At 41.3% G+C, this 26,070-nt stretch overlaps 2 protein-coding genes across 9 annotated transcripts in view; one reads left to right on the top strand and one right to left on the bottom strand.

Moving 5' to 3' along the window:
- ZBTB8OS (zinc finger and BTB domain containing 8 opposite strand) overlaps positions 1-2,589 on the bottom strand; it is a 48,451-nt gene extending 45,862 nt beyond the window's left edge. The window contains exon 1 of one of the 7 annotated variants that reach the window (XR_013448288.1): positions 2,041-2,570. Coding sequence is in view for 5 of the 7 variants with exons in the window: in XM_078073473.1 (XP_077929599.1) it covers positions 2,041-2,173 (133 nt within the window). In the remaining 2 variants the exon portion in view is untranslated. Of the gene's footprint in view, positions 1-2,036 lie in introns of all 7 variants that reach the window. The other 6 variants (XM_078073473.1, XM_036065201.2, XM_036065202.2 and 3 more) reach the window with 6 other exon arrangements.
- A 77-nt stretch (positions 2,590-2,666) lies between these two features.
- On the top strand, positions 2,667-25,817 carry RBBP4 (RB binding protein 4, chromatin remodeling factor). Of its 2 annotated transcripts, none has more exons than XM_036065200.2 (12): positions 2,667-2,942; positions 3,531-3,678; positions 9,249-9,394; positions 15,810-15,983; positions 16,336-16,451; positions 16,569-16,729; positions 16,824-16,950; positions 17,082-17,159; positions 19,900-19,976; positions 20,089-20,146; positions 20,234-20,344; positions 24,826-25,817. In XM_036065200.2, the coding sequence occupies exons 1-12, from the start codon at positions 2,927-2,929 to the stop codon at positions 24,889-24,891; spliced, it is 1,278 nt and encodes a 425-aa protein (XP_035921093.1). In that variant the 5' UTR covers positions 2,667-2,926; the 3' UTR covers positions 24,892-25,817. The 2 variants fall into 2 exon arrangements, with proteins under 2 accessions (XP_035921093.1, XP_077929598.1); XM_078073472.1 differs by lacking the exon at positions 2,667-2,942 and adding an exon at positions 3,212-3,359.
- Positions 25,818-26,070: the final 253 nt, after the last annotated feature.

Genomic DNA, 26,070 nt, shown 5'->3' with positions numbered 1-26,070 from the left:
ATTAGAAAAGACCAAAAAGTATGGTTATGCAATAAATGGGTAGAAGTGTGAGGAAAGAAGCACGCTCATACAATGCTAGTGAGAGTATAAATTGACATAACCTCACTGGAGATCAATTTAGCAATAACTGTTAAAATTAAAAATATACATATCCTTTGACAGAGCAGCATAACTTCTGGAAATTCACAGATATACTTGCACATGTGCAAAACAATAGATGCACAAGTATATTTACTGCTGCATTGTTTCTAATAACAAAAGACTAGAAATAACATAAATGTGTATCAACTGGAAATTGGTTAAATAAAGTAAATGTTAGAACATCTTTGCATGTATACATGAGAAAATGGTAAGGACTGTTGATGTTGACCTGGAGAGTAAGACTAGATGGTCGGGAATCAGGGCTAAGAGAAAGACTTTCACACTGTATACCTGTTGTACTTTTTGAATCAGATACAAGACTTTTTTTTTTTTTAAAGATTTTATTTGATACAGAGAGAGAGAGAGAGAGCACAAGCAGGGGGAGCGGCAGGGAGGCAGACGGAGAGGGAGAAGCAGGCTCCCCGCAGAGCAAGGATTCCGATGCGGGGCTCGATCCCAGCACTCTGGAATCATGACCTGAGCTGAAGGCAGCCGCTTAACCGACTGAGCCACCCAGGCGCCCCGATACAAGACTTATTGAAAACTGTTTTTAAGGGACGCCTGGGTGGCTCAGTCGGTTGAGTGGCTGCCTCTGGCTCAGGTCATGATCTCGGGGTCCTCGGATGGAGCCCCAGTAGGGATCCCTGCTCAGTGGGGAGTCCGCTTCTCCCTCTCCCTCTGTCCCTCCTCCTCCCCGCTCGTGATCGCAAGCGGGCGCACTCTCTCTCACTTTCAAATAAATAAAATCTTTTAAAAAACTGTTTTTAAGAGAAAAATGAGCAAGGGAGATATGTGGGTTCAGAACCCAGTATGCCATGATAAATAAACTCTACAGAGGACAAAAGAAAATTAATGAGATTTTTTTTTTTTTAAGATTTTATTATTTATTTGACATAGACGCAGCGAAAGAGGGAACACAAGCAGGGAGAGTGGGAGAGGGAGAAGCAGGCTTCCCGCCGAGCAGGGAGCCCGATGCGGGGCTCGATCCCAGGACTCTGGGATCATGCCTGAGCCAAAGGCAGACGCTTAATGACTGAGCCACTCAGGCGCCCCAAATTAATGAGATTTTAAAGTAGAAAAATAAAAGTCAGATTTGTGCTCCCCAAACCATAGCAACCTTTAGGGAGGATAACTAAACGTTTATATAGAAGATCAGAATCTGCACTATACTTTCAGGTGTATTATCTCATTTACTCCTCAGATGAAGGAACTAAAGTGCAAAGGTTATCTGATTTGCCTTAAGTTAACAAAGCTGTTCATGGCAAAACCAGGTCTTTTTACTAAAAACACGATCCAGGTAAATCACCAAGTTAGCAGTTCCCTACACAGCTTTCTTTCTTTCTTTTTTTTTTTTTAAGATTTTATTTATTTATTCATGAGAGACAAAGAGAGAGAGAGAGAGAGAGGCAGAGGGAGAAGCAGGCTCCCAAAGAGCAGGGAGCCCGATGCGGGACTCGATCCCAGGACGCTGGGATCACGACCTGAGCCGAAGGCAGATGCTTAACCATCTGAGCCACCCAGGTGCCCCCCTACTCAGCTTTCTAAGTCCTCTAACGTAACCACACTCTAACCACCCCACTGTTGGGAGATACATACGGGCGACAACCCGGCAAACGCTTGAAAATATGGTTATCTTTAGAATGAATACACCGGTAAAATTCCCACAAGGTAATGTGACTAGGTAAATGTAGAAAGAGTTCAAGAGACTGTAAATGTGGCAGCCCAGTTTCCCGACTCTCACACCAGGTGGCTTTTTCCTTTAGCATCCCCCAGACAGGGACCTACAATACAGGGCGAAACGGGATCAAGCCTGAAGCACCTTACGGGGTAAAGCGGTAAGGTAGGCCGGAAGACCTGGGAAAGGAGAGAGAGCATGAGAGAAGTGAGCCACCTACTCACACTCGTACTTCCGAATGACTGGAGGATACTTGGCCTTTCTCGCCTTCTGCTCTTCAGTCAAATTGTAATCTCGAATATCTTCCTCTTCCTGCGCCATGATTGCAGCACTAGACACTCTACTTCCGCCCTTCATTAGCCGGACTTCAGATCTGATTTACAACTTCCGCTCTAGACTCCGCCCCCCATTGGCACGCCCCCTTAAAGAACCAGGACTCCATTCTCGCCGATGTACTTTATACCCTAAGATTTCTGTCCTAGGGCCTGCCGCTGGGAGCACATCTTTAATAGGCTTAGGCCCTATTTTCTGCGTTTACTTCATCCGTTCTAAGAAATAAGGAAAAAGAAATTGGAGGACCTAGGAGTAGGGAGACACTTGAACTAGACACCCCTATGTCTGAGTGGTTGGAAGCCTTTTCTTTCCGCCTAACTCCCAGAGTTGTTAACTAGACCCGAAAGCATCCTATATTTCTCATCTGAGTATTTTGACAGTGTCGGGAGCTGAACGGCCTTTAAGAAAATGGCTGCCCCCTGGAGAGTGCGGACTAAACCTCTCACGTGACCCGGCGGTCGCACTCCCACCGGCTCCGCGCGCGCGCAATCGAAGGAAGTCGGGTCCGGGCCGTGTGGGGGCAGGGGAGGGGCGCGCGCCTCGGACCCGCAGAAAGCGACTCTGCGTGTCTGGATAGGCTGCGAACGCGGCTTCCCCGCCCACCCTACCATTCGGGGCGCTCCGATTGGCCAGTGTTGGCGCGAAGGTGCTCGAGTCGGACCTCACGCAGGGGCAGCAGGAAACAATAGAGGCCGCGCGCGCAGAGCGAGCGCCCGTAGCCTCCCCGCCCCTCCTGCAACGCTCGACCCCGGGATCCCCCCGGCTTGCCTGCCCGCCATGGCCGACAAGGAAGGTGAGGCTGCTGGGGCCGCCCGAGGAGGGCGGGGGGTGCCGGGCTGGCGCCGCGGCCTCGACAGGGCCTAGCAGTGAAGACAAGCCCGACTCTTGAGTGCTGTCCCCACCATCGAAGGCGTGAGGAGAAATCGCCCCGCGGGGCGGGCTAACGGCGCGCCAGTTCCTCCGGCGCGGAGGCCTGTCGCCGCGGCGTGGAGCTGGTGGGGGGGGCCCCGGCCGCTATTTGGTCCCTCCCCGCGCTCCCTGTCGGTCCGCCCGCCTCTCCCGGTTCTGCCTGCGCCGTTCCCCACCCCAGGGGCCGGTGTGCGGGCCTCCGCGCCGGTTCTGTAGACTCAGCGCGAACGGGAGCGTGCTCGTGAGGCCCGGCGCCGTCGCCCGAACGGCTAACGGAGTGACGGGCCTGGCTAGCCCGAGAGTAATAGCGGGCCCGCGCGGGTGGAGAGGGGTGTTGGTACCTCCGCCGGGGGGAGATTTACACATAGCTCCTCCATTTCAGAATCTGGACTCGAGCAGGGCCGGTAGCTTAGGAAGTGTTGACTCGGTTTCCGTTTGTGTTCGCTAACTTAATTTGTTTTTAACTTTTTAGCAGCCTTTGATGACGCAGTAGAAGAACGTGTGATCAACGAAGAGTACAAAATATGGAAAAAGAATACCCCTTTTCTTTACGATTTGGTGATGACCCATGCTCTGGAGTGGCCTAGCCTAACTGCACAGTGGCTTCCAGATGTAACCAGGTGATGTGAATCTTTTGAACGTTATCTTGTTATGTCCTCCTCAGTGTAGATTTCTCACGTTGATTTTCCCTGTTTTCCTCCAGTCACCCAAAGAGAGCACGTGATCAAAACCTATTGGTGACGTTTTTTTCCTAGGCCAAAAAATAAGACAAAGTGTAAAAATAGTTTTGCAGTGTACCTGATAAGAGAAAACTTGTTTTCTTTTCCTGATAACGAATTGAATAGCCTGTTGTAACTACAGTTGACCAAATAATGTAAAATGTGTCAGCTTTCCAAAAAATGCTATGATGAGTTCAGTTTTTTCAGCAAAACATTGGAATCTAGAGGTGGTAGCTGGTTAGTATGAAGATTTATGTGACATGGTACTTGCCTTCAAGGAGCGCATGTATAGTTGAAGAGGCTGATGTAAACTAATAGTTACAGTTACATGTGCTAAGAGCAGTTTTACAGAGATACTTAGGATGTTCAGAACTAACACCTGAAGGTGGGATGGTTTTTATATAAGGGAATTGTGCATAGTGAGAGATTAATCACATGTAGGGTAGGTCTTACACCTGAGAAGCTTACCTCTGAGAAGATAAAATAGTACTTAGTTTACCTTCCATTTATTTAGGGTCTGGTAGGTACCACATATCATGGTGTGCAAGTTTAGATAAGACACTCTCCCAGCCGTGACTTCTTGTGTATATAGTATGGTACATATCCCCACCCCCATTATTTGTAGGGAGTATGGCTGAGAATCCCCAGTGGATGTCCGAAACCATGGATAGTACTGAACTCTATATTATGTATTTTCCTATACATAACTGCGGTAAAGCTTAATTTGTAAATTAGACACGTAAGAGGCTAATAATAAAGCAGTGATTATAATAATATACCATAATAAAAGCTATCTGATTGTGGTCTCTTGCTGTCAAAATCTCTCACTGTACTCACCCTTCTTGTGATGTTGTTGAGAAAATGCCTATGTGATGAAATAAAATGAGATGAATGACATGGGCATTGTGATGAAGTATTAGGCTACTACTGACCTGATGATAAGTCAGAAGGAAGATCATCTACTTCCGGAGGGGTTGTGGTTGACCGCGGGTAACTAAAACCACGGATGGGGGGGCTACTGTGTTACAGTAAAAAATAATTATGAGTGGCACAGATAAAATGATCAGGGCAAGGAAGAATCACCTCAACCTAGGGTACCGTGAAAGGCTTCCAGGAGGAAGTGACAGTGCAAAGATGGAGGTGAATTTATTTATTTATTTATTTTTTTTTTATAAAGATTTTATTTATTTGAGAGAGAGAGAGAGCACATGAGAGGGGGGAGGGTCAGAGGGAGAAGCAGACTCCCCGCTGAGCAGGGAGCCTGATGCGGGACTCGATCCCGGGACTCCAGGATCATGACCTGAGCCGAAGGCAGTCGCTTAACCAACTGAGCCACCCAGGTGCCCTGAAGGTGAATTTAAATACAAGATTTTATCAAGACCAATGTGCCTGTTGGGATAATGGGTTTTCTTTTATAAAATTGCTTCACCATTCAGAATAGCATTTAAAAATTATGTGCTGAATAACTAAATTTCTTCAAAATTCATGTCTTCAGAATTCAAGATCTTGCAGAATGTGGTTATTAGGCTGTGTTTCAGCTCAACAAGTAATGGAAATTTGATACAAATTTTACTAATAACTTAAAGAGGTTGCTACCTTCACAGTGGCATTAAAAAATGAAGAAGTCTGCCCTAATGATGTTTACCAAACTCCTAATAAATACCTAGAAATTTAGAGTTGGAAGCTTCATCATGACCAGGAGTTCCCATGTTCAACTAATTGAGCATCAGAATTATTTAAGTTCAGTGTGCCTGGCTGGCATAGTTGGTTAATTGCCCAACTCTTGGTTTCTGCTCAGGTTGTGATCTCAGGGTTGTGAGATTGAGCTCCACCTCGGGCTCTGCACGGGTGTCTCCTTAAGCTTCTCTCTCCCTCTGCACCTCCCCCCACACTCTTTCTAAAAATATATATATTTTTTTTAAAGAATTATTTGAGTTCAGGTTAAGTGGAGTCATTTCTCTCAGGAGTTCTCAGTAATAAACCATTTAGGAACTGGTGGCAGAGTACTTGATGAAAAATAGTTGAATGGTGATTCCACAGTCATGAGCCATATCATATTCGATCAGTGGATCAACATGGCCACCCCACGCCTACTAAATCATTCTGGAGCCATATTTTTAAGAACCTTGCTATGGGGCGCCTGAGTGGCTCAGTCGTTAGGCGTCTGCCTTCGGCTCAGGATGATCCTGGGGTCCTGGGATCGAGCCCCACATCGGGCTCCCTGCTCCGCGGGAAGCCTGCTTCTCCCTCTCCCACTCTCCCTGCTTGTGTTCCTCTCTCGCTGTGTCTCTCTCTCTGTCAAATAAATAAATAAATAAAATCTTTAAAAAAAAAAAACACCTTGCTATATAATGCAATAATTAGCTCAACTTGGAAAGCATTGAATTAGACTAAATTCCCCAAGGTTGAAATCTGTGTTATCTTAGTAACTTTCTACTTTAGCAGAACTAGGTAAATAAACCTTTTTGCAGTGTTTGACGTTGGTCCAAATACCCAGCCTCTACCTTTTTTTTTTTGTATATATACGTATACATATATATATACACACACATATATATACACATATATACGTATATATACATATATATATACATATAGCAATGCTAATTTTTTTTAGATTTTATTTATTTATTTTGAGTGAGAGTGGGAGGTGGCAAAATGTTCAAGCAGACTCCTGCTGAGCTCAGAGCCCCACACAGGGCTCAGTCCCACGACCCATGACATCATGACTTGAGCTGAAATTGTGAGTTGGACTCTTAACCGACTGAGCCACCCAGGCGCCCCAGCAGTACTAATTTTCTTTTTAAGATGAGGATTACTTAGAAGCAAGCATACCTAATGTCAAGTGTTTAATTTTTGTGTCTGTTGGTCTTTTGTGTGTGTGTGTGTGTGTGTGGTGGTAGTGGTGGTATTTATTCATATCCTTTTTTTAAAAAAATACAGTTGTAGTTCTGTAATACTTTTCTTCTCTCACTTCCTGTGGTTCTTTGTTTACCCTAAATGCAGGTATTCCCAGTTTTGTGTTGACAGCTCTCTTTCTTTCCTCTACTTTTTCTTTTTTTTTTTTTTTTTTTTTTTTAAGATTTTATTTATTTGACAGAGAGAGACACAGCGAGAGGGAACACAAGCAGGGGGAGTGGGAGAGAGCAAAGCAGACTTCCCGCTGAGCAGGGACTCGATCCCAGGACCCTGGGATCGTGACCTGAGCCGAAGGCAGGTGCTTAACAACTGAGCCACCCAGGTGCCCTCTACTTTTTCTATGTAGGATATAGATATCTATTGCCTCTGTGCAGAGTAATTCCTATTGGTTATCTCTAGACCCAACTTCTGAGCTTTTCCTGAATTTTCAGCTGCCTGTTGGTGTCTTCTCTGGAGTATCTTACGGTCTTCCCCAACATCACATGTTCCAGACTGAGTATCTTCTTTCCATAGAGTCCCACTCCAGCTTTCTCCTACTGTTTCTATTTCTCTTTATCATAGTTGACTTTGGTTTGACATTTCCTAGGTTTTTCTCTTTTCTTCACTTGACAGTTCATTTACAAGCTCCAGTGGATTCTATTATGTAATATCTTTCTTTTCTAGACCAGGGGTTCTCAGACTTGAACATGTATCATAATCAGCTGGAGGGATTATAAGATAGGCCATTGTGCCCAACATCCCAGGTTCCTAATTTAGTAGGTCTGGAGTGGATCTGAGAATTTAATTTGCCTTTCTAGCTGAAGTTCCTAAGTGATGCTGATGCTGTTGGTCCTGATACCACACTTGAAGAACCTCTGCTTTACACTGTTAGATTAATCCTTCTGTGGTAATTCAGATGGTGTTAGGTCCCTTAGACATTTTCCATGGTCCCTTGTTCCCCCTGTAGCATAGAGTCGTGAATGCCTTAAGGTGGCATTCAGCACCCTAGAATCTGTTTTTTAGCCTTCTCTCTTTGACTGCATTTTCCCACATCCAAAGTCAAATTGGGATATTGGTCCTAGTAGTTGTATGATGTTAAGCAAGTTTGCCTACTTTTCCTAAACCTCAAGTATCTTCATCTTTAAGTGATACATGGTTTGTAAACAGCTTAGGTGTCTGGGATTTTGTGGACTTGCCCTTTGCTCAGTTCCCTTTCCTTGGAATACTGTTTACCAGAGCCCTTGTCTCTTCTGGGTTTTAGCTCCCATTTTGACGTCTGCTGAAGTATCACCTCTTTAATGGACACTTCCTTAATTCCAGAAGTAATCTTTCTTATATAAACTCCCATCTTCTTGTGTGCCTTTCATGTAGTACTGGTTGACTTATATTTCTTTTCTTTTTCTCCTTAGCTAATTTTGATTTTTTTAAATTTTATTTCATTATGTTAATCACCGTACATTACATCGTTACTTTTTGATGTAGTGTTCCATGATTCATTGTTTGTGCATAACACCCAGTGCTCCATGCAGAACGTGCCCTCTTTAATACTCATCACCAGTCTAACCCGTCCCCCCACCCCCCTCCCCTCTAGAACCCTCAGTTTGTTTCTCAGAGTCCATAGTCTCTCATGGTTCATCTCCCCCTCCGACTTATATTTTAATTATTTATGTACGTGACTATCTAATTGCCCCTAGCTTTTCGAGTGCACGAATCATGTCTTAATCATTTTTGTACTTCATTGTATTTGGCACAGTTTGCTTACTGATTAGGTACTTGGTAAATATTTGAACAATTAGTTTACCTAATGTTATTTTCTTTCCTTTACCTTTTAATGAAGTAACCTAAAGTGTTAGTGTACCCAGCAATTGTTTTCTTTACCCCCAACCTATTGTAAAGGGTGAGTAATTAATTCACATTTTATTCCGTTAGATGTTTCCCCAAAGTAATTGTAAATTTTTGGCCAACTTAAGAAATATTTACAAAACTAAGTGCTGTGTGATCCTCCTTATACTCCTCTATGGAAGATACAATAAAAGTCAGAAATATGGGGATGCCTGGGTGGCTTGGTCAGTTAAGCATCTCTCTATGGCTTAAGTCATGATCCCAGAGTCTTGGGATCAAGTCCTGCATCAGCCTCCTCGCGCAGCGGGGAGCCTGCTTCTCCCTCTGCCTGCCACTCCCCCTGCTTGTGCTCTCTCTCTCTGACAAATAAATAAAATCTTAAAAAAAAAAAAGGTCAGAAATGTGGCTTTTTTTTTGTTTTTAAAGATTTATTTATTTACTTGACAGAGCAGAAGCAGGGGGAGCGGCAGGGAGAGGGAGAAGCAGGTTCCCTGTGGAGCAGGGACCCCCGATTCGGGGCTTGATCCCAGGACGCTGGGATCATGACCTGAGCCGAAGACAAACGCTTAACCAACGGAGCCACCCAGGTGCCCCAGAAATGTGGCTCTCGATAAGTTTTTCTTCCCAAAACCTAGTTGTAATAGTGCCTTTTGCATACCAAGTATATCACTGACTTCATTGTCTCTCTTAGTGTTACTAATTTGAATAGTGACCATGTATTGCTATTACAGACCGGAAGGGAAAGACTTCAGCATTCATCGACTTGTCCTGGGAACACACACGTCAGATGAACAAAACCATCTTGTGATAGCCAGTGTGCAGCTCCCTAACGATGATGCTCAGTTTGATGCTTCACACTACGACAGTGAGAAAGGAGGTAGGAGTCTTCAAACTGAAAGAAGGAATGATGTATGGGTTATATCTTTCGTATCTTTGAATTATCATGAAAAGGGTATAAAGTTTGATTAAGTAACCTGTCAAATTAGTAATAAGATTTTGAGCTTTGGAAACCCTACGTTTGCAATACAGATATTATTAGATACCTGGTTCTATGTCTTTTCTAGAAACCCTCCTCTACTAGATTGGTGGGGGGGGTTTCTAGAATTGAAAGAAGCTAAAATCCACCATTCATTCATTCTTTTATTTTTTTTTTTAAGTTGTATTTATGTAATCTCTACACTCAATGTGGGGCTCAAACTCAACCCTAAGACCCTGAGATCAAGAGTCGTATGCTCTTCTGACTGAGCCAGCCAGGTGCCCCTTTATTGGTGGGGGGGAGGGACTTTTTTTTTATTCCAGCTTTATTGAGATGTAATTGACATATAACTTTATGTAAGTTTAAGTTGTACAAGGTGTTGATTTGATACACTCATATATTGCAAATTATTACCATCATAGGTTTTTTTGTTTTTTTTTAAGATTTTGCTTTTAAGTAATCTCTATACCCAACTCACAACCCCGAGATCAAGAGTCACATTCTCTACCAACTAAGCCAGCCAGGTGCCCCCAAAGTCCACCATTTATTACTGGTGTGCATGCATGCATTTGTGCATTCTCAGCATGGGAGATAATTGCCCCAAGGGGATGAAAATTGGTTCTTGGAATGGGGGATGTGTGAAAATAATCTTAATTCTTTTTTTTTTTTTTTAAGATTTTATTTATTTATTTGACAGAGAGAGACACAGCAAGAGAGGGAACACAAGCAGGGGGAGTGGGAGAGGGAGAAGCAGGCTTCCCGTGGAGCAGGGAGCCCGATGTGGGGCTCGATCCCAGGACCCTGGAATCATGACTTGAGCTGAAGGCAGGCGCCTAACGACTGAGCCACCCAGGCACCCCAACAATCTTTATTCTTTAAACGTATAAAGCACAGATATACATGGTATACATAAATACACAGGATATCTGTGGTATTAAAACTTCATCAGGAGTGTCAGAAAAGATGTTTTATAAGGTTTTTTAGAGGGGGGAAAAAGATTGAGAAACAATGACTTAAATTACCCTTTCCATTTCGAAGTGGTAGAAATGACTTAACCATGACACTTGATACGTATATAAAAATTAAATGAGCCATTTAATTCTATATTAGGAGATAATCTAAGGGTTTAGCTGTTCATGAAATACTTAACTCTTTCCCTTTTAATAGAGGTGGAAATGGATGAGTTACCTTTGTTGTTATCCCTAAATTTAAATTAATACCAAGAGATAAAAGATACACTCTCATTGAGATATGTGATCTAAAAAATGGATATTTAATGTTAAATTTCTCCTGATTAGTAGAATCCATTCTTAGATTAAGTTCTTTTGGGCTCCAGTTACTTGCCAGGATTCTTGTGTGCAGTTAATCTTTTGATCACTCCATATTTCTTTATGGTGATACAGAATGCAAAGTAGTAAGTTCTTAAGATAAAGGTCCACAAATACGATTTTGTGTCACTGACCCAACAATTATTGGGAAGTTATTCTCTGGGTAGACATTAGTGTTGGGGTGGGGTGGGGATGGACACTGAACTTAAGAGTCCAAGGTCTTGGGCTTGAGATCCTGTTATGCCACTCACTAGCTGTGTGGTTTTGGATAAATCATTTAGTTTCTCTGAGCGTCGGCTTCCTTTCTATTAAATGAAGATAAATTGTTTTTAAATAGGATTTTTGGTTATTTAGTGACAAAGCAAATACTCTGGTAATGTAATAAATTTTTTTTAGAAATCAAAGCAAATAGAGAACTATGGACTCTGCCACTGCCATAAACCTATCTTCTACATATAGATGACTGTTAAATTGTTTTTTGAATGATTTATCTATCCCATTTATTGGCTCACTCATTCAACATATATGTTGAGTACTTACTGTACGCCGGGCTTTTTTCTTGGTACTAAGGATGCAGCATAGAATATGCTTTTCTGACCTGATGTATCTTGGACATCTTTATGTTTAAGATGTATCTCCTTTTGATGGTTGTATACTATGTCATAATTAACCATCCCTTATTTGACATTTAAGTGGTTTCCAATTTTCTGGCTTGAAAAACAGTTCTTGTACCATGTCTTGCATAGTTTTGCTATAAAATAATTTTCTAAGTGGAATGCTGATCAAAGGGCAAGAACATTTTCAAGTAAAATTAGTAACTGCTGTTGCCCTCCAAAAAAGATTCACAGTCCCACCAATAGCGATGTATTTATGTGTGTTTCTCCATGTCCTTGCCAACATTGGATTTACTTGTCCCAACTTCGTCTGAAAGCCTTCAGATTTTGTGTCATTCTTGGAAATGCCTTTATTATTCCAAGATTTTAAAATATTTACCTGTTATTTTCTTATGCTTATTTATGTTTTGGCCATTAAAACTGTTATCTTTCTGGAATTTGTTTTGGCATTGGGTATGGAGTAGGAATCCAAGCATTTTTCTAAGGGGTTAGCAATTTTTTAAAAATACTATTTGCTGGGGGCACTTGGGTGGCTGTCGGTTAAGCTTAATTCCGACTCTTGATCAGTTCAGGTCTTGATATCAGGGTGGTGAGTTCAAGCCCTGCATTGGGCTCCATGCTAGGCATGGAAGCTACTTTAAAAAAAAAAAAATTCCAGGGGCGCCTGGGTGGCTCAGTCGTTACGAGTCTGCCTTTGGCTCAGGTCATGACCCCAGGGTCCTGGGATCGAGCCCCACATCGGGCTCCCTGCTCAGCGGGAAGCCTGCTTCTCCCTCTCCCACTCCCCCTGCTTGTGTTCCTGCTCTCGCTATCTCTCTCTCTGTCAAATAAATAAATAAAATCTTAAAAAATTCCATTTGCTGGCAAATTGTTTTCTTCACTGGTTGTTGAAGTGGCATTTTTTTTTTTTTTTAACATATGTACTCAGATCTTTTCTGGTAACTGAGTTTTTTTAATAACATCAAACCCAACTTTTGCTTTATCCCCCTTAATTAATGCTTAATTACAGAGGAACAATTAAAAATACTGGTAATGCGTGATACATTTGTACAACTATATAAATCACCCTATTTAATCCTCATAGGGAAACTGATACTCAATAGTTGTTTTGTAACTTGCCCTAAGGTTACACAGCTTATCTCCCTTTCTCTCTCTTCTCTTCCTTTTACTCCTCCCCCCCCCCTTCAGATCACTGGATAGGCTTGGTGCTTTAAAGAGGGGTGGTGCTCTCTTCTGTATGGTCTTAACAATTGTGGAAGTAGATAATATCCTACTGTCTTTTGGGTGGTTATTAGGTAGATAGCTTACTAGTCAGTCTTGCTCTCAGATGAAATATTCTGGGCTCTCAGATTGAACTATTATAATTAGTTACCATCCACTTGACCCCGTTTGGTTTTAGGTAATGGATGGCAGACAGCTTCAAAAGATCATTGAACTTTCAAAGTGAAAACTGAAAACTGGCTTTGTCCTGTTTTGACAGTAAAAAGAATTTGTGTGTTTATATTAGGGTCAGCCTGGCTATAGTCATATTTTAAGCCCTTGTCAAATAGATTAGATGTAAAATTTTACTTATGACTCTGTTATCAAGATCTTTCAATACCAGCAAGTTTATTTTTAGCGATTTATTTGGAGAATTTTTTTTAAGATATCTTTAGTCTTTTCTCTGAATTGTATAAAATAAACTTATTAAATCATGGTGAGATAGTTGAATATTTGTTGTTAGAGTTTACTCTTTTTTTGATAAAAAGGTAGTTTATGGACTCAAAGAGTGGCTTACAGGTAGAAATCACTTCTGGTTACCTGTTTGTGGGGGAGGGTGGATATTGGTTGGGAGGGACATGATAGTACCTTCTGGGAAGCTGGAGATGTTCTATATTTTGATCTGGGTGCTGGTTTTCCCAGTGTATACATTTGTAAAAATTTGTCAAGCTAGGCACTTTTAGTACATTATAGCTCAAGTCCCCCCCCACATGTTTTGTTGTTTTGTTTTTTTTTAAAGATTTTATTTATTTATTTGACAGAGAGACAGTGAGACAGGGAACACAAGCCGGGGGAGTGGGAGAGGGAGAAGCAGGCTTCCTGCCGAGCAGGGAGCCCTTCACGGGGCTCGATCCCAGGACCTTGGGATCATGACCTGAGCCGAAGGCAGACACTGAACAACTGAGCCACCCAGGCGCCCCCCCCCCGCCAAGTTTTTTTAAAAGAGTTTTATATGGAGAGAAGCAAACAAAATAGGAATACAACTGGGCCTTGATAGTCATTTATTGTACATTGATACCTCAGTCTTTGTTTCCTACTTCAGATTTGGCCTTTTGTCTGTCAGCTTCAGCTTGGGAACCCCTAATTATTTTTTAAACAGATGAGTCCTCATCTTTGTAAAAAGTCCATTGTGAATCGTCTAAGCTGACTTACTACTGTATTTTAACCACAGTTAGGGAGACACCCTCTGTTTAGTATGTCTCCAATACCAAAATACCCTACATTATGTAGTCAGTGCCCTTGCTCTGCGGGCTCGGCGGCAGCTGTTCCCCTTCCCTTGTCATCGGGATCGCTTTTCTGGCAGTTAGGCTTTTTTGTCATAGTCATCTGTAGTACTGTTTTTTCTCTCTGTGTTTAGACTGAAAGTTCTTTGCAATCCCTATCTTATGCCTTCTTTTTTACATTGTAGATACTCGAGGTCTAGAGTTCTGGGGGGAAATTCATTTAATGTGGGGTTGTTTTCTCCTTTAGAGTCTATTCTGAGTTTTTAATTTTAGATTTTTAGTCTTTATGAGACATTTGCATTTCAACTGTAAAAAGTTATTTGGAAATTGAAAGTTATCTAATCTGCCAGCCATATTACCCATCTATGTCCTTGCTTTTTGAAAAGATTTTTGTCCTTCAAAGTGTGACACTTGTGTAACAGTGCTGTTGACAGGGTTTTAATTTACAAGTTACTCTCACAACTTTTCTTTATGGAGAAGATATTTGAGACTCAGAAATTGAAGACCTTCCCCAAATCAAGCTTTGGCAGTCAGTTAGGCCAAGGTCCGACTCTTAAGTATCTTATCATGCTGCTTTCTGTAATTCTTCGACTAATCATTAACTACCTTTGTTTATATGTTGCTTTGCCAAGATTTACATAATCACAAATTATATTGTTATACATTTTATAATGGCACTTGGGAGAACTAAGTGCATACAGTAGTCAAATGTGAATAAAAAATGTTTTTATCTAGTCCTTGCCTGCCTGGTTTATTTCAGCTAAGGATTGTGGTTGGCATATATAAGTGGGGGTTAAGGAAAATGGAACTAGCTATTGTGGCTCTGTTTTTCCTCACTGGACTAAGAGAAATGGTACAGGGAAAAGATAATGGTGTGATGGTATTTCAGCAAGGTCATTCCAAACTACAGCTTCAAATAGATGGTGTAAAGGGAACTCTTTAGTATCTGGCACACTGTGTACTTTAATATTCATTAAAATAGTAACTTAAGGGGCACATGGCTGGAGTAGACGGTTGAGCATCTTGAGTCTTGGTTTCAGCTCAGGTCATGGTCTTGGGATGGGCCCCATGTCGGGCTCTGCACTCAGTGCGGAGTCTGCTTGGGATTCTCTCTCTCTCCCTCCGCCCCTCCTGCTCATGCTCACATGCACATGCTCTCTCGCTCTCTCTCTCTCAAATAAATCTTAAAAAAATAAAATAGGGCACCTGGGTGGCTCAGTCGTTAAGCGTCTGCCTTCAGCTCAGGTCATGATCCCAGTGGGATCGAGCCCCGCATCGGGCTCCCTGCTCCGCGGGAAGCCTGCTTCTCCCTCTCCCACTCCCCCTGCTGTGTTTCCTCTCTCGCTGTGTCTCTCTCTGTCAAATAAATAAATAAAATCTTTAAAAATAATAATAATATAGTAACTTGGATTTTATTTATTCAGCACTTTTTGTTACTTTAAATGGGATTTGAAAATTGCTTATTGAGAATCTACTTTCGAAGTGGAAATGGTAGTGTTCCTGACTTTTAGATAGTATCATAACGTTTGTTAAATAACTATCTAGAATTGGTGTAGGTATAGCTGAAAGAGTATTAGGCTAGGAATCAGGAAAATGGGAATTCACATTAGGTTCAGCCGTAGTCCTGTCACTAAGAACAGATTAACGTAGGTACTCCAAATTTCTGTCTTTCTTGGTAAAATTTTGGGGGATATTAACCGTCTTCCTTACTGTGTAGGGTTGCAGTAAGAATCAAATGAAATAAGAGGTATGAAAACACTTTATACTATTAACAAATGTCTAGATTATTTCTAGTATTATACCAGGTTGCTGATAAAAAGCTTGCCTGTGTCATAATTTGAGTGACAGAGTAGCTCTTGCTTTGTCCTCATTTGCAATTTCTTATTTACAGAATTTGGAGGTTTTGGCTCAGTTAGTGGAAAAATTGAAATAGAAATCAAGATCAACCATGAAGGAGAAGTAAACCGGGCGCGTTATATGCCCCAGAACCCTTGCATCATTGCAACAAAGACTCCATCCAGTGATGTTCTTGTTTTTGACTATACAAAACATCCTTCCAAACCAGGTACTTGCCCTCTTCATTTCAAATACAGATAATGAGTCACTATGGGAATACACTGTTCCACTCAATCTGGATTTAATTGCTTGTTATTTGTATATTTTAACATCTTGTGATGTATATTGGTATATGTGGATATTCTTCCTTTGTTCTTCTTACCTAGGTGAAAAAAAATGCTTTTTTTTTTACACAGAACAGAATAATGGTGCATTTTAAGTGTTAAAAATTTGATCATAATGGGTCTGTTTTGCTATAAATATGAAGAGCTTTAGATCTCTTCATCAAAATTCCATTATGCTTTGTAGACCCAAAGAGGCAGTAGACTCTGGATAGTCTTGATATGTCTGTTAATTTGCAGACCCTTCTGGAGAGTGCAACCCAGACTTGCGTCTGCGTGGACATCAGAAGGAAGGCTATGGACTTTCTTGGAACCCAAATCTCAGTGGGCACTTACTTAGTGCTTCAGACGACCATGTACGTGTCCTTCTCATTTTGATGCAAATCTGGGCTGGTTATCAGTTGGTTTCTTTTCTGAGGTATGTGGGGAAGTGAGAAGCTTCCATTTATATAATAGTTAATTTTACATTTAAGACCATCTGCCTCTGGGACATCAGTGCTGTTCCAAAGGAAGGAAAAGTGGTGGATGCGAAGACCATCTTTACAGGACATACAGCGGTAGTAGAAGATGTTTCCTGGCATTTGCTCCATGAGTCTCTGTTTGGGTCAGTTGCTGATGATCAGAAACTTATGATGTGAGTAGAATCCATGTTTTAGTTTTTTCCTTGTTGTCTAGGTTTTATATTACCCATTTCAAGCTTTTTTCATGTTTTTCCTTTTTTATTAAAGCTGGGATACTCGTTCAAACAATACTTCTAAACCAAGCCACTCAGTTGATGCTCACACTGCTGAAGTGAACTGCCTATCTTTCAATCCTTATAGTGAGTTCATTCTGGCCACAGGATCAGCCGACAAGGTCAGTTTGGTTTATTTTAAGAAAAAAACATTGGGTAAATTTCTTTTGCTTCCTTTGCACAGTGCTCTTTCAATTGCAGGTTTTCTCATTAAAAAATTATTGATTGCACTTGCTTTCCTTTTTGTACATAGACTGTTGCCTTGTGGGATCTGAGAAATCTGAAACTTAAGTTGCATTCCTTTGAATCACATAAGGATGAAATATTCCAGGTAAGAGAAACTAATGCTACATTTGTTTGTTTGTTTAAGGAAAACCTGGATGTGTGAGTAGGCACACTTGTGCTTTATCCCCTATCAATAATAGAAATCTTCTACGTATCTATGATAATCTCTGTAGGAATTGGGATTGTTATTTCTGTACTTCCTCAAACTGGTCATTGGCTACTCTTGAGGTATTAAGAAAATCAGTGCCCGATAATTGTATTCATGTTCCTGATATTTGTCTCTTCCCTTATTTCCAGAACTTGCCATGTCTATTGATTTTGCAGTTGAAGCCAAAAGTACTAGCTCCATGTTTTCTGCCTCATCAGTTTAAGCTCCTTTCTTAACATGCAAAGCTCGAGCTCCCTGATTCAATTCAAGAAATGTGGCACTATGTTCAATGCTTATTGCCAGGACACTGTGAGGAATATGTTATATATAGTCTTTGCTATCAAAGAGCTTACAGGGGTGCCTGGGTGGCTCAGTCGTTAAGTGTCTGCCTTCGGCTCAGGTCATGATCCTGAGGTCCTGGGATTGAGCCCCGCATCGGGCTCCCTGTTCCGTGGGAAGCCTTCTTCTCCCTCTCCCACTCCCCCTGCTTGTGTTCCTTCTCTTGCTCTCTCTCAGTCAAATAAATAAAATCTTTAAAAAAGAGCTTACAGTTTTATAGCAAGGAAAGGCCCATTTAGATTCACCTAACAGAAGATTGTTAAGTGTTAAGAACTAAAGGGTGGGGGCACTTACGGGTGGGTGGCTCAGTCAGTTAAGGGTCTGCCTTTGGCTCAGGTCATGATTCTGAGGTCCTGGGATTGAGCCCCGCATTGGGCTCCTTACTCAGTTAGGAGTCTGCTTCTCCCTCTGCCCCTCCCCCCAGCTTGTGCTCTCTCTCTCTCTCTCTCTCTCTCTCTCTCTCTCTGTCAAGTAAATAAAATCTTAAAAATGGGACGGGGGGCACCTGGGTGGCTTAGTCTGTTAAGCGGCTGCCTTCGGCTCGGATCATGGTCCCAGGGTCTTGGGATCAAATCCCGCTTCTCCCGCTGCCTGCCACTCCCCCTGCTTGTGCGCTCTCCTCTCTGTCTCTCTCTGTCAAATAAATAAATATATCTTAAGAAAAAGAACTTAAGGGTGGTCAAAGTTAATTTTGGTGTGTGAAAGGGGCCTCTGAACCAGGCTCTAGGTGAGCCATACTCCTATGCACTTGGTCTCACTTAACCTTACTTTCTACTCTTAGACTGCTCCAGTGAACATTTTGTCTTTATCCTCTTTGTCCTTGTTTGTAATGGTGTTCTTGCCTGGAGAGTATCTAAATTCTTCCCTAAGTATTGGTCACTAATGCCCTTTTATCTGTACCATGAAGCTAGGACTTTCTTTTTTTTTTTTTTTTTAAAGATTTTATTTATTTATTATTTGAGTGAGAGAGAGCATGAGAGGGTCAGAGGGAGAAGCAGACTCCCCACTGAGTGGGGGAGCCCGATGTGGGACTCGATCCTGGGACTCCAGGATCACGACCTGAGCTGAAGGCAGTCGCTTAACCAACTGAGCCACCCAGGCGCCCGAAGCTAGGACTTTCTTATCAAACAGTGTAACAGTATGTGATTGTTGTATGTGTGGTAGCTAACTTTAATAAAATCATTATTGTAAGGAGTCAGTTTTTTATCAGTTTTTTTTTGTTGTTTTAGTTTTTTATCAGTTTTATGTGTAATACTGAATTCATAGTAAATACTTGAGAAAATAGATACTGTATGTATGTGTTCCGTACTTTAGTTCTAAGGTCAGAATTGGATTACATTTGGCCAGAAGCCAGAATTAGTAAAACTAGATTAAGATCATATCTTCAAAAATATAAGATGAGGGGCATCTGACTGACTCAGTAGGTGGAACATGTGACTCTTGATCTCAGGGTCATAAGTTCCAGCCCCACATTGGGTGTAGAGTTTACTTAAAAATTAAAAATTCTATATACATATGTATATATGTGTGTATGTGTATGTGTGTGTGTATGTATATGTGTGTGTATATATATATGATGAAATAGTTTACTTAAAATTAAAAATCTTTATTTTTTTAAGATTTTATTCATTTATTTGAAAGAGAGCGCCAGCGAGAGAGCAGCAGAGGGAGAGGGAGAGGCAGACTCCCCGCAGAGCAGGGAGCACGATGCGGGGCTCGATCCCAGGACCCTGAGATCATGACCTGAGCTGAAGGCAGCCGTTTAACCAACTGAGCCACCCAGGCGCCCCTAAAAATCTTTAACACACATACACTCACACACAGATATATATAGATATAGATATATAGATATAGATATGTATCTATATACATATAATGAAGTAGAACAAAAGCTGACATCCTGGGTTTAGTGATAGGTAGATAAGATGGTTTCTTGTATGAAGATAACCTATCAGGGTTTTTTTGTGTTTTTTGGTTTTTGGGGGTTTTTTTTTTCGTGTGTTGGGGGGAGGTTTGGGTTTTTTTGTTTTGTTTTGTTTTTTGTTTTTTTATTATTTATTTATTAAGTAATCTCTGCACCCAAACTGGGGCTGGAACTTAGAACCCTGAGATCAAGAGTTGCATGATCCAACCAACTGAGCCATCCAGACACCCCCTCCAGCTCGCAGTTTTAATTATGTCTAAAATACTTTGATTTCTTTTTTATTTATGAAATTTTTAAACTGTTAAATATAATTTAGGTATTTTCCCCTTCATTTTCTAAATAACAGCTTTTCTATTTCCTTCATTCTTACTATAGGTTCAGTGGTCGCCTCACAATGAGACTATTTTGGCTTCCAGTGGTACTGATCGCAGACTGAATGTCTGGGATTTAAGGTAAGTCTTGTATTGGTTACTCTTTGTGGAGTTACTTTCTTTATTTATAGTTTTCCAAATTAGTTACTTGGGATAAATCTCTTTTAACTTTTTAAAAATCTTTTTGTGCTAGTAAAATTGGAGAGGAACAATCCCCAGAAGATGCAGAAGATGGGCCACCAGAATTGTTGGTATGTTCTGCACATTGAGTAGTATTAAAATAGTCCATTGTTTATTGCCCTCTGCTTTTCATATCTTTGTTTTCCTCCCTCTTCCAGTTTATTCATGGTGGTCACACTGCCAAGATATCTGATTTCTCCTGGAATCCCAATGAACCTTGGGTGATTTGTTCTGTATCAGAAGACAATATCATGCAAGTGTGGCAGATGGTAAGTTTTGTCATTTATTCGGGGAACATTAGGTAAATGAGATGTAGTATCACTTCATATTTATAGACTTTATGAATACAACTGGTATCTCTGGTTAGTTTACTCCCAAGTATGACTTTAGCACTTGCTGCACCTTATCATTTTCAAATGCCTGCTCATTACCTTTATCTGCTTATCCCACTAGTATCTCCGACTTCTCTCTCCCTTCTCCTTATTCCCGTTTTCTCCTGATTTTCCTGTTTCCTATATGGCTCCAGTGTCATCACACCCCCCCACCCAGCTCAACCAACTTGAAAACTCAAGAGTTCTTCATTATCTATTCCCTTCTAGGTCTGGTTTACTTACCAGATTTTACATTGTCTATCTGCATTGTTTCTCATATCTGTACTAATCTTACAGATACACACTTACGTACCCAGCTTTCCTGTTTCTACTCCACACCCTGGTTTTTTGGTCAGGTTCTCATTACTACTTGCTAGGCTATTGCAGTAGCCTCCTTGCTGGCCTCCTGCTTTCCCTGCTTTACTAGCAGTTGAATCTTTGGGAATGGTCATTCCTTTGAAGTGGCTTGTAGCTTTGAACTTGCCTAGCACAGTTTCTACCACAATGGCACAGCATCAGATACTGCCATTTCTCCACGAAATATTACTAGATTCCAAAAACATCGCTGTTCTTTATACCCCAGTTGGGAAGTAATTACCCTTTTTTGAATTTCCAGAGTGCTTGGGATTTATAATAAAGATAACTGTAATGTCTAATATATAGCAATATAAGAAACACTTGCCTTTTGGAGATGGACGGTGGTGACAGTTGCACACAATGTGAATGGACTTAATGCCACTGAACTGTATACTTAAAAATGGTTAAAATGGCAATTTTATGTGTATTTTACCACAGATTTTTTTTTTAATTGCATAACTTTTGAATGATGGTAGCCTGATTAATGAAAAGATTTGGAAAAAAGATTTTGTTGTTTTAGGATAGATCTAGGGGCAAGAATAAGCTCCAGGGGAAAGGTTTTGGCTCAACATGAGGAAAAATATTTTAATAACCAGAACTTTCTTGGGGTGCCTGGGTGGCTCAGTTGGTTGAGTGTCTGCCTTTGGTTCAGCAGGGAGCCTGCTTCTCCCTCTCCCTCTGCTGCTCCCCCTGCTTGTGCGTGCGCTTGCTCGCTCGCTCTCAGATAAATAAAAAATCTTTAAAACAGAACTTCCTTAAAGAATAGCACTGGTAGGGCACCTGGGTGGCTCAGTTGGTTAAGCGACTGCCTTCAGCTCAGGTCATGACCCTGGAGTCCCAGGATCGAGTCCCACATCGGGCTCCCTGCTCAGCGGGGAGTCTGCTTCTCCCTCTGACCCTGCCCCCTCTCGTGCTCTCTCTCTCAAATAAATAAAATCTAAAAAAAAAAAAAGCACTATTAATCAAAGTTAAAGAAATAAAATGAAAAGAAAAAGAAATGAGAGTTTTTGTGGCCTATGAGATTAACAAATTATATGGTATATCCATACTTTGGAATATCATGTATCAAAAAGAAATATGCTTAGTTTTTATAAGATACTCATGACATGAAGTAGGGAAAAAGCGGATTGTAGAACAATAGCATGTTATAATCCCTCATATTAAAATTATTGTAGCTTGAGCGCCTGGGTGGCTCAGTTGGTTAAGCACTGCCTTCTGCTCAGGTCATGATCCCAGGGTCCTGGGATCAAGCCCATATTGGCCTCCCTGCTCAGCAGAGAGTCTGCTTCTCCCTCCGCCCCCCTTCACCCCTGCTCATCCTTCCTTGCACACTCTCTCTCCCTCTTCCTCTCAGATAAATAAGTAAATACTTTTTAAAAAGTCAAAATTATTGTAGCTAGTCTTGAATTTAATTATATGTAACTGTTTAGACGCTTGTTTGCCATAATGTGGCTGGTATATTTAGGGAGTTTTTGGATTTCTTTATACATTTCGGTGTATTATAATTTGTAATAAGTATGTAGTACACGTGTAAACAGAAGATCTACCTCACCTTTTTCCTTGTAATACACGCACGTATATTTAATATAAAAAGAGTTCTGACAGGAAGGTAAAATGTGCTGCCTTGGATAGCCTGTCAATTAGATACGTTAGTAGTTGCCGTGGGGATGTTGTAGGAGGTTGAACTATATCACCTTCGGGCCAGGTTGTTCCTTTACTCAGTTTTTTTAGAATTGTAAAAGAAAAAAAAGAATTGTAAAACAAGTAAATATTTTGTCTTTGTCCAAGTTCCTAAAACCCTTGGGGTTATCTGAGTGGTAGAAGTCTCTGTTGCTGTTTATAAGGAGCCCCTTTTGGCCACACCTGAGTTTAGGCTAAGGAGGTAACTTAGGGCCCCTGGCAAGCCTCAGGATGGGGTTGGTCTCCCAAAAGACCAAATACGTGATTGGAGAACTTTTCGGTCCCTCCCACCCACAGGCAGAGGGGATTGAGCTCTGTAAAACTGTTGAAAAGGCTCTATGTACCCTCTTGATTCGATGAGCTTCTGGGTTGTTGAATATATTGATGCTGCCCAGAGAAGACCTAGAAGCTTTGCGTTCCCTTCTCACCTTGCCCAGTGCTTCACTGCCATTTGGCGTTTCCTGAGTTGTAAGCTGTATAGTAAACTGCTAATAGTAAGCAAGGCGTGTTCATGATGATTCCAGGAGTCATTCCAGCAAATTATCAAACCTAAGGTGGCGGGGTTGGTGGGGGGAGGGGGATGGCTTGTGGAAACTCCTGAGTTGATAGCCAAGTTGGACAGAAGTGCATGGGTAGTCTAGGCACTCAGGGCTTGACTCTGGCCTCTGAAGTGAGGATCATAGTCTTGTGGGACTACGCCCTTAAACCTATGGAGTCTGGGGCGCCTGGGTGGCTCAGTTGGTTGGGCGACTGCCTTCGGCTCAGGTCATGATCCTGGAGTCCCTGGATCGAGTCCCGCATCGGGCTCCCTGCTCAGCGGGGAGTCTGCTTCTCCCTCTGACCCTCCTCCCTCTCATGCTCTCTGTCTCTCATTCTCTCTCTCTCAAATAAATAAATAAAATCTTTAAAAAAAAAAAAAAAAACAAACCTATGGAGTCTGACGCTACTTTCAGGTGCAGTTAGTGTCAGGATTGAATTGAATTGTTAGACACCCAGTTGGGTGAAAAAGACACTATATATTTGTCGTCAGAAAACATTACACAGTTGTATATTTTCCTGTTCCTGCAGTCAGATTACAGGCTCTTTGAAGAGAAGACTATCCCATCCTTTGCAGCACGTAGCCTAGTGATTTGTGCATAGTAGATGCTAAGTAAGAACAGTAAACTTTGCCCAAATGAAAGTGTTTTCTGTATTTAAGATTATGCCTTTCGGGCGCCTGGGTGCCTCAGTCACTGGGCGTCTGCCTTAGGCTCAGGTCATGATCCTAGGACCCTGGGATCGAGCCCCGCATTGGGCTCCCTGCTCTGCGGGGAGCCTGCTTCTCCTCTCCCTGCTTGTGTTCCCACTCTTGCTGTCTCTCTCTCTGTCGAATAAATAATAAAATCTTTAAAAAAAAAAAAAAAAAAGATTATGCCTTTGGATGCAAGTTTTTCATCAAGTAATAGAAGTAGAGTTTATTTTATGCTAAAGCAGTTTTCTTTTAAAAATATTTATAAATTGGGGCGCCTGGGTGGCTCATTTGGTTAAGCGGCTGCCTTCGGCTCAGGTCATAATCCCAGGCTCCTGGGATCGAGCCCCGCATCAGGCTCCCTGCTCAGCAGAGAGCCTGCTTCTCCCTTTCCCTCTGCCTGCCGCTCTGCCTACTTGTGCTATCTCTCTGTCAAATAAATAAATTAAAAAAAAAAAATTTATAAATTGAGTTTTGAAACCCATGGTTTGACGGTGGGCTCTTAATGAAGACTTTCTAATTTATTTTTTTACTATAATCACAGAATTATAGAACCATCATCACAGTAATTTACCCCTCAAAAAAAAACCCTACCCACTAAGCATCACTCCCCATTTTCCTCCAGTCCTCCCAGCATTACCCCCAATCTACTTTATGGATTTGTCTGTTCTGGACGTTTAATATAAATTAAAATTGCAATATGTGACTAGCTTTTTTTATTGCCAGATAACATTTTTATTTATTCATTGGTCATTTAATGGACATTTGTGTTGTTTTTACTTTTTGACTCTTGTGAATAATGTCCAGTAGAAGGACTCCTGAAGGTTGAGTATCAAGACAAATAGTAACCGTACTTCAGTTTTGTGGGAATGTCCTAATCTAGTTGGCCTGTGGGCCAGCTGCCTGTTTTTATTGGGACACAGCCATTCATACGCATTCATTTTCAGAGGGTCCCTGGCTGCTTTCATGCAGCAGCTGCAGGTTGAATAGTTGCTACAGAGACTGTGGCTCACAGTCTGTCTCCCTGGCCTAGTCTGTTTTTGAAACTTTAACTTCAAGAAGTATCCTTCATGTTTACTAAATATCTTTTTCTCTGTTTCTTGTTTTTGGGCAGGCAGAGAACATTTATAATGATGAAGATCCTGAAGGAAGCGTGGATCCAGAAGGACAAGGGTCCTAGATATGTCTGCACTTGTTGTGATTTTAGACTCCCCTTTTTTTTCCTCTCAACCCTGAGATTGATTTAACACTGGTTTTGAGACACAGACTTTGTTTGGCTATCCCTCTATGATAGGTACCATCAACAATGTTATTAGCCCAAACAGAGGGTGTTTTCTAAATATTAACTGGGGGACTTGATTCAGTAAAGCCACAGACTTATATTTAAATTTTCTTTAGGAATTTTCTAGTAACAAAGGTCTAAAGTAGCCACAGAAAGGGGAATATTATGTGTGGTTATTTTTCTTCTTAGGCTATATCCCCAAGTTTTTCAGACTCCTTTAAGTAAAGGCTAAAGTAAGGAAGGAGTAGAGCCAAGTGAGGTAGGTGTCTGAGCCATGAAGTATAAATACCACAAGATGTCATTTTTATTCAGGAAATGGGGGAGATTCGAGTCATATAAATTCCTATTCTAAAATTTTCACACCTGACTTTCCAGGATGCACATTTTCCTATGTAGACCAGTCTCCTCTCAGTTTCTTCAGTTAAGTCAAAACTATGTGTTCCTCTTTCCCCCATATATTTTTGCTTGTTAGTGTATTTCTTGAGCTGTTTTCATATTTCTTTCCTTTCTGTGAAATGGTTTTTTAAAAAACTTGGGACCACCAAGTTGTAAAGATGTATGTTTTTACCTGACAGTTATACCACAGGTAGACTGTCCAGTTGAGTTGAGAAGAGTGAATTGATAGCTTGTATTTGTTTTTAAAATTAAATTAATCCTGGATAAGAGTTGCTTTTTTTTTTTTTTTTTTTTTTTTAGGAGTTAGTCTTTGACCACTAGTTTGGTACCATCTCTATTTTGGGTGACCTGTTTCACCAACAGGCCTGTTACTCTCCATGACTAACTGTGTAAGTGCTTATAATGGAATAAATTGCTTTTCTACGTAACCCCATGCTGATGGGTTTTATTTGGTATACAACATTCATCAAACACCAGTCTGGCTTCTTGAAGAGCTGTTCAGAGGACAGTTACTGTGTATGGTCTTCGACTATCAAGAGCAGAATTAAATATAATAGACCCAGAGCTATAGAAAAGAGCTTTACTCCTTCCCAGGGAAAGTGCAAGACATGAAACACTGAGCCAGAGGTACACAGATTAGTCTTTGATAACATAACATCTTTTTGAAGTCTGTCCCTAGAG

This window comes from Halichoerus grypus, chromosome 5, assembly GCF_964656455.1.
Source record: "Halichoerus grypus chromosome 5, mHalGry1.hap1.1, whole genome shotgun sequence".
In the NCBI taxonomy this organism is placed as follows: Eukaryota; Metazoa; Chordata; class Mammalia; order Carnivora; family Phocidae; genus Halichoerus; species Halichoerus grypus.
This window is presented reverse-complemented; position numbering and strand designations above follow the sequence as displayed.